The 13,048-nt window shown below is 43.8% G+C and overlaps 1 protein-coding gene across 3 annotated transcripts in view; it reads left to right on the top strand.

Annotated features, from left to right (window-relative positions):
- The window catches only part of cdh24b (cadherin 24, type 2b), a 210,312-nt gene that overhangs the window by 159,720 nt on the left and 37,544 nt on the right, over positions 1-13,048 (top strand). For all 3 annotated transcript variants that reach the window (XM_085804927.1, XM_085804926.1, XM_085804928.1), the window contains exon 6: positions 4,637-4,818. In XM_085804927.1, coding sequence (XP_085661053.1) covers positions 4,637-4,818 — 182 coding nt within the window. The remainder of the gene's footprint in view (positions 1-4,636; positions 4,819-13,048) is intronic.

The following is a 13,048-nucleotide window of genomic DNA, read 5'->3' as shown; positions in this document are numbered from 1 at the left end:
TACAGCGGTCGCTGAGACGTGATCAGCCGAAATATGACACTGCGAAATAAATCAAAACCCTACACTGTACTGTGTTAACCCGTTACATCAAGCATGAATGCAGCTAGGAAAGTGAGACCAACTTAAAGGGACAATGAGGAGTTTTGGAAAAGCGAAGCGTTTTCACACTACATTTATGAGCCTCTGCGCACACCATGAAATTCTTTGACCGGCGCAAGACAGACTCATGTTTTCATTCATCAAGAATTAAAGTCAGAGGTTCGAAGACGATCACATACCGTCGTAGTTCCGACCATAAATGGCGATTCAGCGGTGTTATTCTCATGACTCACCACGAAACCGAAAGTAAAGGAACGCTGGTCGGCTCGCCCAGCATTTCCGCCACCACTAATAATAACAAAATAACGATAAGTGTGGGTAGCGTAGATTCATCCACATTAACGTGAGACTTTTTTATAACCAAATAGAAACTCCTTATTGTCCCTTTAATAGACATATTTATTGACATGTACAAAAAAAAGGACAATAGGAAACTTGGTTCAAAACTGTACTCCCGTATTCAATCTATTAATTGTGTGCAAACAGGGGAGACAGCCAGGGGACTGTGTTGGAGGAAGTGTGGTGAACAATTAGCGGATCATTTCCATATATTCTGGAGCTGCCCAGCTATTCAGCCGTATTGGCAAAAGATTACGCTAGTAGTACAAAACATTTTTGGTGATGAAATTAATAGCTCTTTTTCTACAATCTACCTGGGTAATAGGCTATTGCACCCCATATATTGGGGCGAGACAAATATCTTTTAAAAATATTATTAGCAGCTCGTAAGAAAACCGTAACTCGAAGCTGGCTACAGACCACACCTCCAGCAGAGTCAGACTGGATCAATATTGTGACCAATATCCAAAACATGGAAAGGATGAACTTTTCGTTAAATCTACAGACTGATAAATATTTGCACTATTGGGAAAAATGGATTGTGTACATGTCCAAAAGAGATGCTCATTGAGCCATCATTGTATTTATAACTTTACCAGTATAACGTTTGAATGAATGTATAGGTGACCAACTGTTTGTTCTATGTCTTTCTGTACAGTATGTTGTCTATGTTCCTTCTATAAAAATAAAGTACAAAAAGATAAAAAAATAAAAGCATGAATGCAGCTACAGAGAAGATGTCAGGGCGAGTGAATGTGCACACAAAGCATCTGACTTTGATCCAGAGAATCCTGTTTGCGCCCCGGTCTCCTATAGTCAACACTGGTTTCTCTTAACTGTGACAACAATCATCCTCTGACCTTGTGTGGAAGTTTGATCAGGCCTCCTGTTGACTTTACATTCTACAATCTAAACTTACACATGGTGGCTTTGTTTTGCTGATGTCAGTCTGTTAAGGCCAGTAAAGATGTCAACAGTCTGGATTAAGATCAGGGAGGGCTTGAACTCGTGACCTCGCGGTGCAGCTGCGGCTCAAGCTGCTTTGATTCCTGGCTCTTCCGCTCTGCTATTGAAGGGTCCTTGGGCAAGATACGAAACCTCAACTGCTCCCTGATGTAACACTGGTGGCTGAGTGTGTGCCTGCGGTAGAAATGAATGAACGTACTGTACATTAAATGTGTGTGTGAATGGGTGAAAGTGGCTGTGGTGATAAAGTACTGTGAGTGGTCCATAAGGCTGGAAACGCACTTTACTGAAACCTCATCATGGGACCTGCAGTCTAGGAAACCAAACACATGTTATGTAAACAAATGTTGACTTGCCTTAACCTTCCTCTTGTGTTCGGGTCACCACTGACCTGTTTTCAGGTTTTAAATGCATAAAAGTACCACATACATTTGTTTATAGCATCAAGACTTTTTGACTTTGTCAGGAACCTCTATCTAAACAAAATACAACTTTTTTTTCACACATTTCTAAAATGCTCTGGTTAAAATTATGACATTTCAATAATTAGAGTTAAAACTGAATCATAAGTGTAAAACCAACCTTTTCATGGATAAAGAAGCCTAACAACATAACCAAGAGATGAGATACAAATGGAATGATAAATAATTGTTTTAGTGTGTTTTACAGCTGACTTTAGCCTAGAAATCTAGACGCACCCTAGCGGCAGCAAACATATTTGCTCCGTAGGTCGGTCTAGAAACGGGCCATAGGAACTTTTTGAGTCTCGAACACCGTTTGTGTTCACCAATCACAGCGCTCTATCTGTTTAGAGAGTCGTTGGGCGGGCTTAACGCTATGACATTTTACGCGATGACATACATTTTAATTGGCTTGTCAGGCTAAGGTCATCCTGCTCTTTGCTCTGATTAGTTGTAGCGCTACCCTAAGGGGTATGATGGCAAAAAATATTAAAACCAATATTTTCATGGATAAGGAAGCCTAACAATGTAACCAAGAGAAGAAAAACAGATTGGATGGAAAAAAATGTTTTTAGTGTATGTTAATGTATGTGTATGTAATGTGTAATGTGTATGTAAATAATTGTTTTAGTGTGTTTTACAGCTGATTTAAGACTCGGGTCCAAACTGACCCTAACACCATAGATGGTAGCAGAAAGTTAACACAAGACGAAGGCTAACAGGAGAGCCAGGTCACACTGTCTTATGGGTAATTTTTGGAGGCAGTGGTAACAGACTGCTGTTGCTGCTGGAGGGAGAACCCCCTCTGTGTTTTTTTAAAATTGTAATATTAGTAATTGTCAGCGGGGAAGCCTCCACCAGAGATTTGACACCAACAGACTTAAAAAGACAACAATCAAACGCGCTGACTGATAACTTTGGCTGCCGATGCCACTTTGATGTCTGAACTGTAATACTGATCCACAAAGCGAAATAACCTCGCATTTTTGTTCTCGCTCTGATGTTGTCAGATTTTTTACAGGAATTCATCTGACTGTGTGTTGGCCCAGATACTGTCTGGTTGAAGTGCTGGCTATCTTTTATTCTGTCAACCCAGTGTGTTTGTGCGATGTCGTTCTCTCTCTCTCACGTTTACAGGTCTATCTGATTCCCTTAGCTTTAGCCGAGCAGATAACAGCTCTGTTTGAATGAGCCTGTCTGTTCTGTGTGGGAGCCAAACAGTGATATCTTACCCCAGCCCTCCTCCCCTTCCTCCCCTCGCTCAATTTCTATCTTTCCCACCATACTTAGTCTTGTCAGTGCTGCTGATGGACGCTGTGTGTGTGTGTTCGGCGGAAATAAAGCATTGGCTGGTTATTTGATTGTACGTGTGTGTGATTTCATGCAGTAATGTGAGTCCACTGATGTCGTGTCTGGCCGTCTATATTTTCAGCAGGCTGGGCGTCAGGTGAATTATAAGAGAAAAGTGCTCTGTGTCTGTGAAATACAAACTGTTCATCCAGGAAAAAAGAGGACTCACAATGTGCTTCTTTAATGGCAGCACTAAAAGGGAAAGCAGCATGTTTAAAGTCCCCCTAAACCAAAAATTGACTTTTTGAAATGATTAACATGTCAATGTAGTGTTTGGGTTCTGCTACAAGACATTTCATCAGCAAAGTGGCTAATGCAGCCACAACTGAGCATTTTTGATTTGAAAATGCAGTTTCAAAGCCAGAGTCCAAAAAAGTTGGATTCAGTTTTTCAGCAAACAGTCGGGATTAATACGTCAGAATCCCTAGCAACCAATCCCGTTGAATTTGTATTGCATCTCATTTGTTGTTCACTGTGATGTGATCTACTTACACACCTAGATGTTCAAACATACAGTTTGTAGTTGCCGTGGCCTAGAGGTTTAGTCGCCGCCTTGAATGTGGAAGACTCCTGTTTGAACCCTGGTGCAAACCTCGTGTTTTGACTTCGCTCCTCCGTTTCCTCTGCCCATTAACGCACCGCCGTTACTTAGCAACACGGTCGAGGTGGGCAGGCGCGAGTCATGATGCATTTGCATACTCATGAATATTCATAGAATCTGGATTTTTCAATGAGGGAGAAATAGTAGACCTGTTTTTAGCCTATTTGGGAGCTTTTTTTAAACAACTTTTTTGTGGGAAAGCAATTTTAATCAAAAAATTGTCACAGCAGAGCATTTTTACAAATTTTAAAATGCCTCTTTAGGGGGACTTTAAACGTGGCAGCACACATGAAAGAGCCTGTTATCTTGATTACTATTTGTTAGCGAGAGGAAGGAACGCGAGACTCGGACTGAAAAGTTGAGGTGTGATGAGTAGTTGGCTCACGTCATTCACTTTGAGTGTTTTGAGGGAGCTGCTTGTCCTCCAGTAATCTTTGCTTTACCTCTATCTCCCACTCCTTCTGTTTTTTAATCCATGCCTCTTTTTAATTTAGCTACTTTCTTTTAAAAAAGGCAGGTTTTCTGGCCATATTTTACCTGCTTTTTAATAATATCCTAGTGCCGAGCGCTCAGACACACGCTCTGCCTTTCTCTTCTTTAATCTCCCTCCTTCATCCTCTCAGTTGTGTTAAATTAAATGCCGCCTTATCTGAATGAAATATTGTAAATATTGGCTCAGCGCAGGTGGAGAAAAGCAAATCCGAAAACGGTTCAAAAGACAGAATGAAATGTTTAACGTACAAATGAAGTGTATCGGCTCTAATGAGGTGATGGAGACAGTTTCCCCTCTAACGTGCGCTGTCATGTGTCTCTCCCCCAGGCATGTGGTCCTTCTCCGTCTCCGAACTGGCCATCCCTGGCGCCGAGATAGGACGCATCTCAGCCACCGACGCCGACCTCGGCGAGAACGCCAGGCTGGAGTTTACCATCCTGGAGGGGGAGACGGGGGACACGTTCAACATCACCGGAGTGGACCAAGAGGCTGTCATCACGCTCAACAAGGTGAGAGGGGGAGGATGACAGAGACGGAGGGGACGGAGTGATGGAGGGAGGGGTGGGACAGGGAGGAGGGAAGGGTCGTTTGGATGTCAGCAGCGATAACAACAGGGGAGGGGAGGAGGACAGACGAGGGAGGGGTGAGAGAGCATGAAAAGGAAGGCGTTGGTTTTGAGGGGAAAAGGGGAGAAGGGCATGGATGGAGAGAGAGGACAGATGAAGAGGGGGGAGTATGCAGGTTTGTTTTGATTTGTCCACGAGTCAAGCAAAGCTAACAACATGCAGCCTAAGCCCATTAACCCGGGAATTACCTGCATATACACAAAGAGGCTATACAAGCCTATAAGACTGAACATGACTCATCTCCCAGCAGCCTTTATAGTGGTGATCTGTATTCATGTTACCTTTTCTCCTCATTCGACTCCCATCAGAAAAGTGTTTTTATGAGCTTCTAACAACAGAATTTCCTGCTTGATTCAGCCTCTATAAACAAGCCTCTTTTTATCAATATTTCCATCTGTTTGCAGCAAACATAATGAAACATCCATTCCAAAAGCCAATCAAAGCATGACGCATCCAAATGCAAATGTTTGCGGCGGCTGAGTTGAGTCTAATTTGCAACAAAACTGTTTTGACCACTGTTGAGGTGTTTTGACTGCTGCCTCTCAGCCAAAGATTTTCTGTGCGGAGCATTTGCATGTGCAGAGGGATCAAATAGTCTGTGCCTTTCCATTCTGAGTTCACTTGGCTAATAGTTCCCTTTAGTGTAATTCGAGATGATTTCAATTTCAAACAGCCATCCCCTAAGCGGCCTGTCATCATGAATAACCACATTCTTATGGAGACGTGTGTGCATGGTGGGAGCGATGAGCGCTGACACCCGCTAATCACCATGGTGACTTGTTAAAGTACATGCATGTCTGTCTCAGGAGGGGGACGCAGGCCTTGGCACTCGCATGTAATGCAGGTTTAACTGGGACACATGCCCGGTGTGTGTGTGTGTGTGTGTGTGTGTGTGTGCTGGAGGGTTTGGGGGGGGGGGGGGCAGCATGACTGAGCTATAATGCTTTCATTTCAAAGGAGCCCTTGAGATAGTTCATTGAGGACACACGTGTCTCCTGTGATGCTGTCAGCTATTTCTCTGATATATGGGATGTCAGTCATTAACGACGTGTGCTCATGTGCTACTTCTGTATTCTGTGTGATAAACACTACACAGGTGGATTCATCGTACATATGCAGTCTATGTATTATAGTCCGGTTGATGTATTAACCCTAATTTCAAAATAAGTCCAGTGATGTTTCATCATTGTTGTTGTTTTTTTTTATTGGCAACAATATCCATAAAAAGACCAACACAACAACAATACCTATTTATCCAAGGCCTGGTGCTGTATATGCATATCTTATTCCATCAATGAGCCAAACAGCGTGACACTCTACTTCATTACAATGAAAATGTTCTCTGTATAGTCAGTCCATTATATTTCCAAAGAATGATATTTTTCTTATAAGGCAAAACTCGTTTTTATGTTCACAAGGTGACGTCCTTGGGGCCTTGTTTTGTTTGACCTGAAGTCAAAACACAAAGATCTTCAATTTCAAAAGATATGAAAAAAGACAGAAATGCAATAAATTCTCTCTTGCATGAAGCTGGAAGCAGCAGCTCTGTGTGTGAATGAAGGTTTTTGCTTCATAAAGAACTCTTACAATTAGTAAGGTCATCAAAATGTTCAAGCAGCAGCTGAGCTGACCATATCTGTATCTTCTCAATGACTCGATGAACTCGGTCATTCATTAGACCTGTTAAGATAGTTGACACTCAGCATTATGGGCTCCGTTGTAACAGTCCATCACACATGAACTTCAGCGTGTGGTGCAAATGAATATGCAGCGTCTTCCTATGACTTTTTGCTATTTAAACTGGATCTAGTTGGGGATGTTTCGGCGCGTGACATGCAATAAAGCAATCAGAGCAGCATCCCTCATTGCCTTTAAAAGCCTGGGACACTTGCACCTTGACCGAATGCTAATACAAAGGCACATCACATATTATGCCTGAGCAGTGAGGCCAGTATTGATGCAGGTTCACAGCAGCAGCAGCAGCTGTGCACTGAGGGTAAAGGAGGGACTGAGAGAATCAACGCGCTGTGCACAGCTCTACAAAGAGGCTACAGCATCTGTGTTAGATTAGTGTAAAGTGTCAATTTTCGGTTCATTATGAAACTGTGCTTGGACAAATTTAGTCTAGGTGATGAATGGGAAACAGTGTGGTACACTTATGCTTGTGCGTTACAGGCAGAGTATGTGTGTTGTGCATCTGCGTAATGTTGGCACGTAGAACTCTCTTGACAATGTGTCCTTAAAATTACAATGAAAGAATGTGCCGCTGACTTAACACCAGTTTTTTATTGGACAATTGAGCAATCACTTTCCGCTGCGTTAAGATAACAATACCCAACTCATTTTAAGACTAACACGCCATTTTGCTATTGTGCTATTTTAGATAGGGCCCCTATATCTGGCTGTGGCACAGTGATCCATCTATAACTTGGGAGTTGAAAAAGTCTCCAAACTCATATGCTAATAAAACCTCATCAAAGGTGATCCACAACTTCCTGAAACATTTCCATTCTGGAGAAAATCGGCAGTAAGATTGCAAGCCTGCCAGAAATATGGCTATTTATATTCAAAAATGTGTTGTGTGTGCTTCCAAGGTCGCGTGTGCGCCAGGCAAGTCATGGTTATGCCAAGCGATATCAGAGGGCAAGTGGAGTGGTGTGAGGTTCTTGGAAGAGCTTCACCTCTCACCTCTCAAGAAGCTCTGTCGCCTTCGTCTGGCACATAGGAATTCTTGTAGCGCTGTAGCCGTGCATACTGGGGGATGCTGGGAGTGTGTGTGAATTTATCACTGTGTCAGTTCTCAGCCTTGGGTTTGCAGGATTCATTAAAAACAATCCGCACCTGGAGGTGGAGCAGGATTTCCAAGCCTTGTACGCATTTCTACTTTTTTTTTTTTTTGTTAAAGAAAGGCAGAGAGGCAAACAGACGACTGGATACAGTGAGAGATGCAGGAAGGAAGGAATCAAAGGTGAGGACCCACGAATGAGGGGGAAGAAGGGGAGGTATGAAAAAAAGAGAGAGGAAGATGGGAGAGGTGAGGGAGGAGTGTTGAAATGAGCTCCTAAGAGACAGTGACAGCTCAGAGTGCGGTATAACAAGGTAGTAAGAGTATAAAAGAACCAGAGAAAGACATGCAGAGGGAGGAAGAGAGATGCAGAGACAGCAAGAGCTGCGAAATCAGTGACAGCCATAGAGAGGAATTAGCACAGCTAGAGACTGAGAGGCACAGGGAGGGAGAAATACTCATCCAGGAAGACAAGCAAGTAAAAATGACAAAATAAATAATAAAAAGAAAAAGAGCTTAAATGACAAAAAAAAACCTTGGAGATAGGGAGGTAGCAACAAGCGGAGAGAAGAAGAGAGAGCAGCGAAAGAAGAGGGGGAAAAAACCTCAGCAACCTGCTGTGTATAAAAAGACGATCAATCATTCCAACATGTGCTGTGCGACCGGTGAAACGGGTGGGAAAATTACATGTAAACTAATACAGACACCTCCCACCCACACTTCCTCCCACTAGATCCAACCAACACAAAACAAAGCACAATTAGTATTTCAACATGGCCTCCTTCGTGCTGTTTTGTGCTGCTTTAATCCCTCTACAAAGGCACCAAGAAAGAGAAATAGATTAGACCTAGGATTGCTACAATGGCTGCAATATTAAATGAAACTGAAGACTCACAGGTTGCGTGTGGATTCGTTTTCAATCCCTCCAAACAAAGCGGAGCATATATTGAATATTTTCGGATGCTGTAAGGCACCATTTACATCAGCTATAGTCGTCAGCGGCTCAGGGATTTGGTGTAAATGTAGGTGTGCTACAGGAAACTCTTCATATTAATAATAACATTTAAAGAAGTCTGACTTGAATAGATAAAGAGGGATTTAACATTTCAGGGAAACTAATGAAAAACATGTAAGATGGGCTACAACTAATAGAATTAAAGCAAACAAGGCGTAAAATTAGCGCTAAGCGCCCCCTCAGTTTCCACTTCGTTAAACAAACAAACAACCAAAGAGAAACATTCACAAAACAAGAAAATAAAAAATGCAACAGCCAGTTTTTTTGTTGTTGTCGCTGCTGTGCGCATGTGAATCTGTTTAGGTTGTTACAGTGTCACGTTTGCCCCACTGTCCATTTTCCGGAGTCAGGCGGCTTTCAAACTGTGAAGGATTTTAACAGTGGAACGAGATGATCTGTGCGCCCCCGGAGAAGGAAAGGATTTCCGAGTGGAACAATTTGTGTTGCCACAGAGTGTTGCCTTGACCTTGCTGGTCATCTCGCTGCTGTGGGCTGAATCTCTTTAACCGTTGATCTAAGATGCACTCTTTCTCTCTCTCACACACACACGGATACAGAGAAAGGAGATGCACACCTACACAAGCACCAATAAACCACAGAGAGATATATACAGAGGCGCACATCAATATAACACACTTGACCTTGCAGCTCCCTGTGTTTAAACTGTGGGGAATGAGGGAACAGAGCTGCACAGAGGCGCTGCTGCTCGTTTATGGATGGAGAGGGATGCTGCGCGGCAGAGCTCGTCTTTACCTCACAACCATGTGTCAGACGGGAGGTGGGTGTGAGAGAGCGAGCAGAGGGGGGGAGGCGGAGGGGGTTAATAGCAGATTAGGGATATATAGAGTCAAGAGCTGGAGGAAGAGGAGTTAGGAGATAGTTAAAATGAGATCGAGAGAGAATGTGTGATGACAAAATGGAGCTGGGTAGAAGAAAAGGGGAGGAAGGCAGACGGAAGACGATGAAGACTGTGAATGATGAGTCGACGAGCAAAGGGAGGAGGAGGAGGGGAACATGGTAAAGCCATAGAACGGCGAGGGTTAAACAGGGACACGTGGGAGAAGCTGGGTCATTAAAGGGATACACCAACATTTTTTTTTTCATGTCTTGCCTCACTCCTGAGTCCATGACCAGCAGATAGACACCATCCTTTGGACTGTGCGTGCAGTAACAAGGGAGATACGGGCAGAGCTGGCGCACCACTAATTAGCTTAGCTCAAACGCTGGAAGTGCATAGGTAGTGTTAGCCTGCCTCCACCTAAAGTCATCAGAGAAACTCTTCAGCAACTGTAAACGGAAACCGGTGGGCCGTTCTTCGTCTCAGAGCTGACAAAACTCTCCGGTAAGGCATCTTGAGCGGTCAAATGCCGGTAACGGGACGAGATCGGTCAAAACGGAGGGTTCAAGCTAAGACGGTTTATTTTGGTTCAAGCTAGCTACATCGAGGGTAGGTTAGCTTCCTATTTCAAAGTAAAGCACAAATTTTATCGTCATTGTTTTCTGAATGTAAAGGGCAATCAGTGTTTTATTTTGTGAAAGTAACTGGGAGTGCGTTGGTCACAACGGCTAGCTTGAGTAGCGCCGAATTCAGCCGGTATTTAGACAAATTAATGACACACTGCTGATCTAAACGGCTACTTTCTCGCCTAAAAATGTTTGAAATGTCGATAAAGTGATATATTTACAGCTAAAATGAAATCAGCTTCTGACTGCTGATTTCGGCTCGGGTAGGAGGCAGGCTAACACTACCTATGCACTTCCAGCGTTTGAGCTAAGCTAATTAGCGGTGCACCAGCTCTGCCCGTATCTCCCTTGTTACTGCACGCACAGTCGAAAGGATGGTGTCTATCTGCTGGTCATGGACTTGGGAGTGAGGCAAGACACGAAAATAAAAATGTTGGCATATCCCTTTAAAATGAGATCGAGAGAGAATGTGTGATGACAAAATGGAGCTGGGTAGAAGAAAAGGGGAGGAAGGCAGACGGAAGACAACAAAGACTGTGAATGATGAGTCGACGAGCAAAGGGAGGAGGAGGAGGAGGAGGAGAACATGGTAAAGCCATAGAACGGCGAGGGTTAGGCAGGGACACGTGGGAGAAGCTGGGTCATTAAAAGCCTGCAAGACCGGGCTCCGACTGAAGCTGCCTGCTGCTTATCACAGCTTATTTACTGACAGTCCCACTGAGACCCCCAGCAATAAAAACATTTCTCCCCATTCTCCCTTACCATGTCACCCCTCGCCCCCTCCAACACACACATACACACACCTTTACCCCTTTTTCTCATCGTCTGCTGCTGTCTCTCTGCATTCCCTTACCGTCTCTCTTTCTAACACCCCCACAAACACAAACACAGACACACAAATCCGAATATGCAGGGCATATTTCTCATAGGCCCTCCCTACCCTATCTCTCGTCCTTGCTCTGTTTTGTGTCTGGAGGCCATGTCAGACAGTGTGTGTGTGTGTGTGTTTGTTTGTCTGTGGCTCTGACTCAGCCCAGGTCTGCCTCATTCACATTCACGTGCACTAGCGAAAAAAAGACACAGGGAGATGCACATATACTTGCAGATATGTACACAGACACACTAACACACAGACTAGACCACTCATCCGCTCATTTTAAGAACATTTCCTCTTTCTAGTTTTCTCTTCCTCCTTCTTTGATGCTCTTTAATTGTCGTCTTCTTTGCTCCCAAACCCATCATCTCTGCTCCACTCCACTTATTTACTTATTACATATGGCTGTTAATGAATGTACACATGGCAGCTAATAGATTTTTGATACAGCATGTGAACAAGGCCACAGTGTAAGTAGCAGGTAATTGAAGAATTTGCATAACGCTCCCCAGCACAGTGGCTTCTTGACATTGCTCTGCAGCAGTGCCCCCTAATGGCCAAAGGGTATCATTCAAAGCCAATGGGAGCTCAAACTGGTGGAGGCTGGTTAAGGTGTCATTGGAATCAATGAACTAATCAAAAGCTAATGAGCTGCTCCATTGAGGAGCAATTAAAATGAAAGCATCAGCTGATGGACACAGATACTTTACATGTAAATCAGAGAGGTGATGATTGAATGAAGACCTCCATGTGTTTCGATTGTTAGAGCATTGATAACAGGTGATGCAGTGAAAAAGGCCCCCAAAATGCAAACTGGGGTAATGCCCAGATTTCAACGCACATCATTACACATGTATACTGTATTTAAGAGCATGTATATAACAAAGTGGGATCACTAGACACAACACTAGGGATGTCACAACATCATTAATACGAATCCGGCGGTATCCCAATTCAGGAGGTTCTCTTTTGAGGTATGTTTTCGGGGTGCTGTGAGCTGTGTAAGCCTGCTATTTGTGCGCCTTTCATTCCTCTTACCTGGGGGACAAGCTAGCTCGCGCATGTGTCAGTTTGCCGTTATTATTTCCATATGCTCTCACTTAAAACGGCTGGCTAATCCTCGGTCACACGCCAGCAGTGCGCCCAGGATTATCTGTGTTTGTTTTCTCACGCGGAGGAGAGATTGTGTTAATCTCCTCTGAGGGAAAAAGAGAGAGAAAGATGGAGAGAGGAAGGGAAAGAGAAGAGGGAGAGGGAGGGGGCAATGTCTTGCTCATGCTAGGAAAAAAAAAGGGAAGACACAGGACATCTGGGAGTGAAATAAGACAGAAACAGAAGAAGAACAAAGTCAAAAGGGAGATTTAGACGAGTCTTTGTTCTCCCATCTCTGCAGTTGTGCTTGTTGGCAGAAACGTCCAAAGCTGCGTTTGTCATCAGACAAATGTGATGTATGATCTTGATTTAGGATGCACACAATCAAGAAAGGACTGAAGCTGCCAAGGACAGCGGGGTGCTGAGCGCACACAAGTACACACACCACAGACCACGTACACACACACAGAGACACTTGTAGGTGAGCACAAGTACACTTATTCACTTCATCACATTTACGGACTATTTATTTTCCATCAATTAGAGAGAAGTCAGTGAGAGGCACCAGCTCTCTGCTTAAAAACATTACCCTGCAGTGATGTACATTTACCGTGAAGCTTGGACACACACACACACACACACACACACACACACACACACACACACACACACACACGCACGCACACACTCTCAGCCGAGCATGTATGCCTATGGGTCGGCCTCTTTGAGGAGAGATGTATTATGTATCGCCAGTCTAGCATGCAGGTTAGCTAATTAATTTCTGCTAACTGTGAAGCGAATTTAAAAGGGAAATTGTATAGAGTAATTTGAATTTCAAAAAGGACTGTGGGGGCGCCGCATCACAGGACAGGAGAAGGTTACA

Source organism: Trachurus japonicus, chromosome 17 (genome assembly GCF_045865225.1).
Source record: "Trachurus japonicus isolate A0001 chromosome 17, Traja_1.0".
NCBI lineage: Eukaryota > Metazoa > Chordata > Actinopteri > Carangiformes > Carangidae > Trachurus > Trachurus japonicus.
The sequence above is the reverse complement of the archived record's forward strand: the minus strand, read 5'-3'. Positions and strand labels throughout refer to the sequence as shown.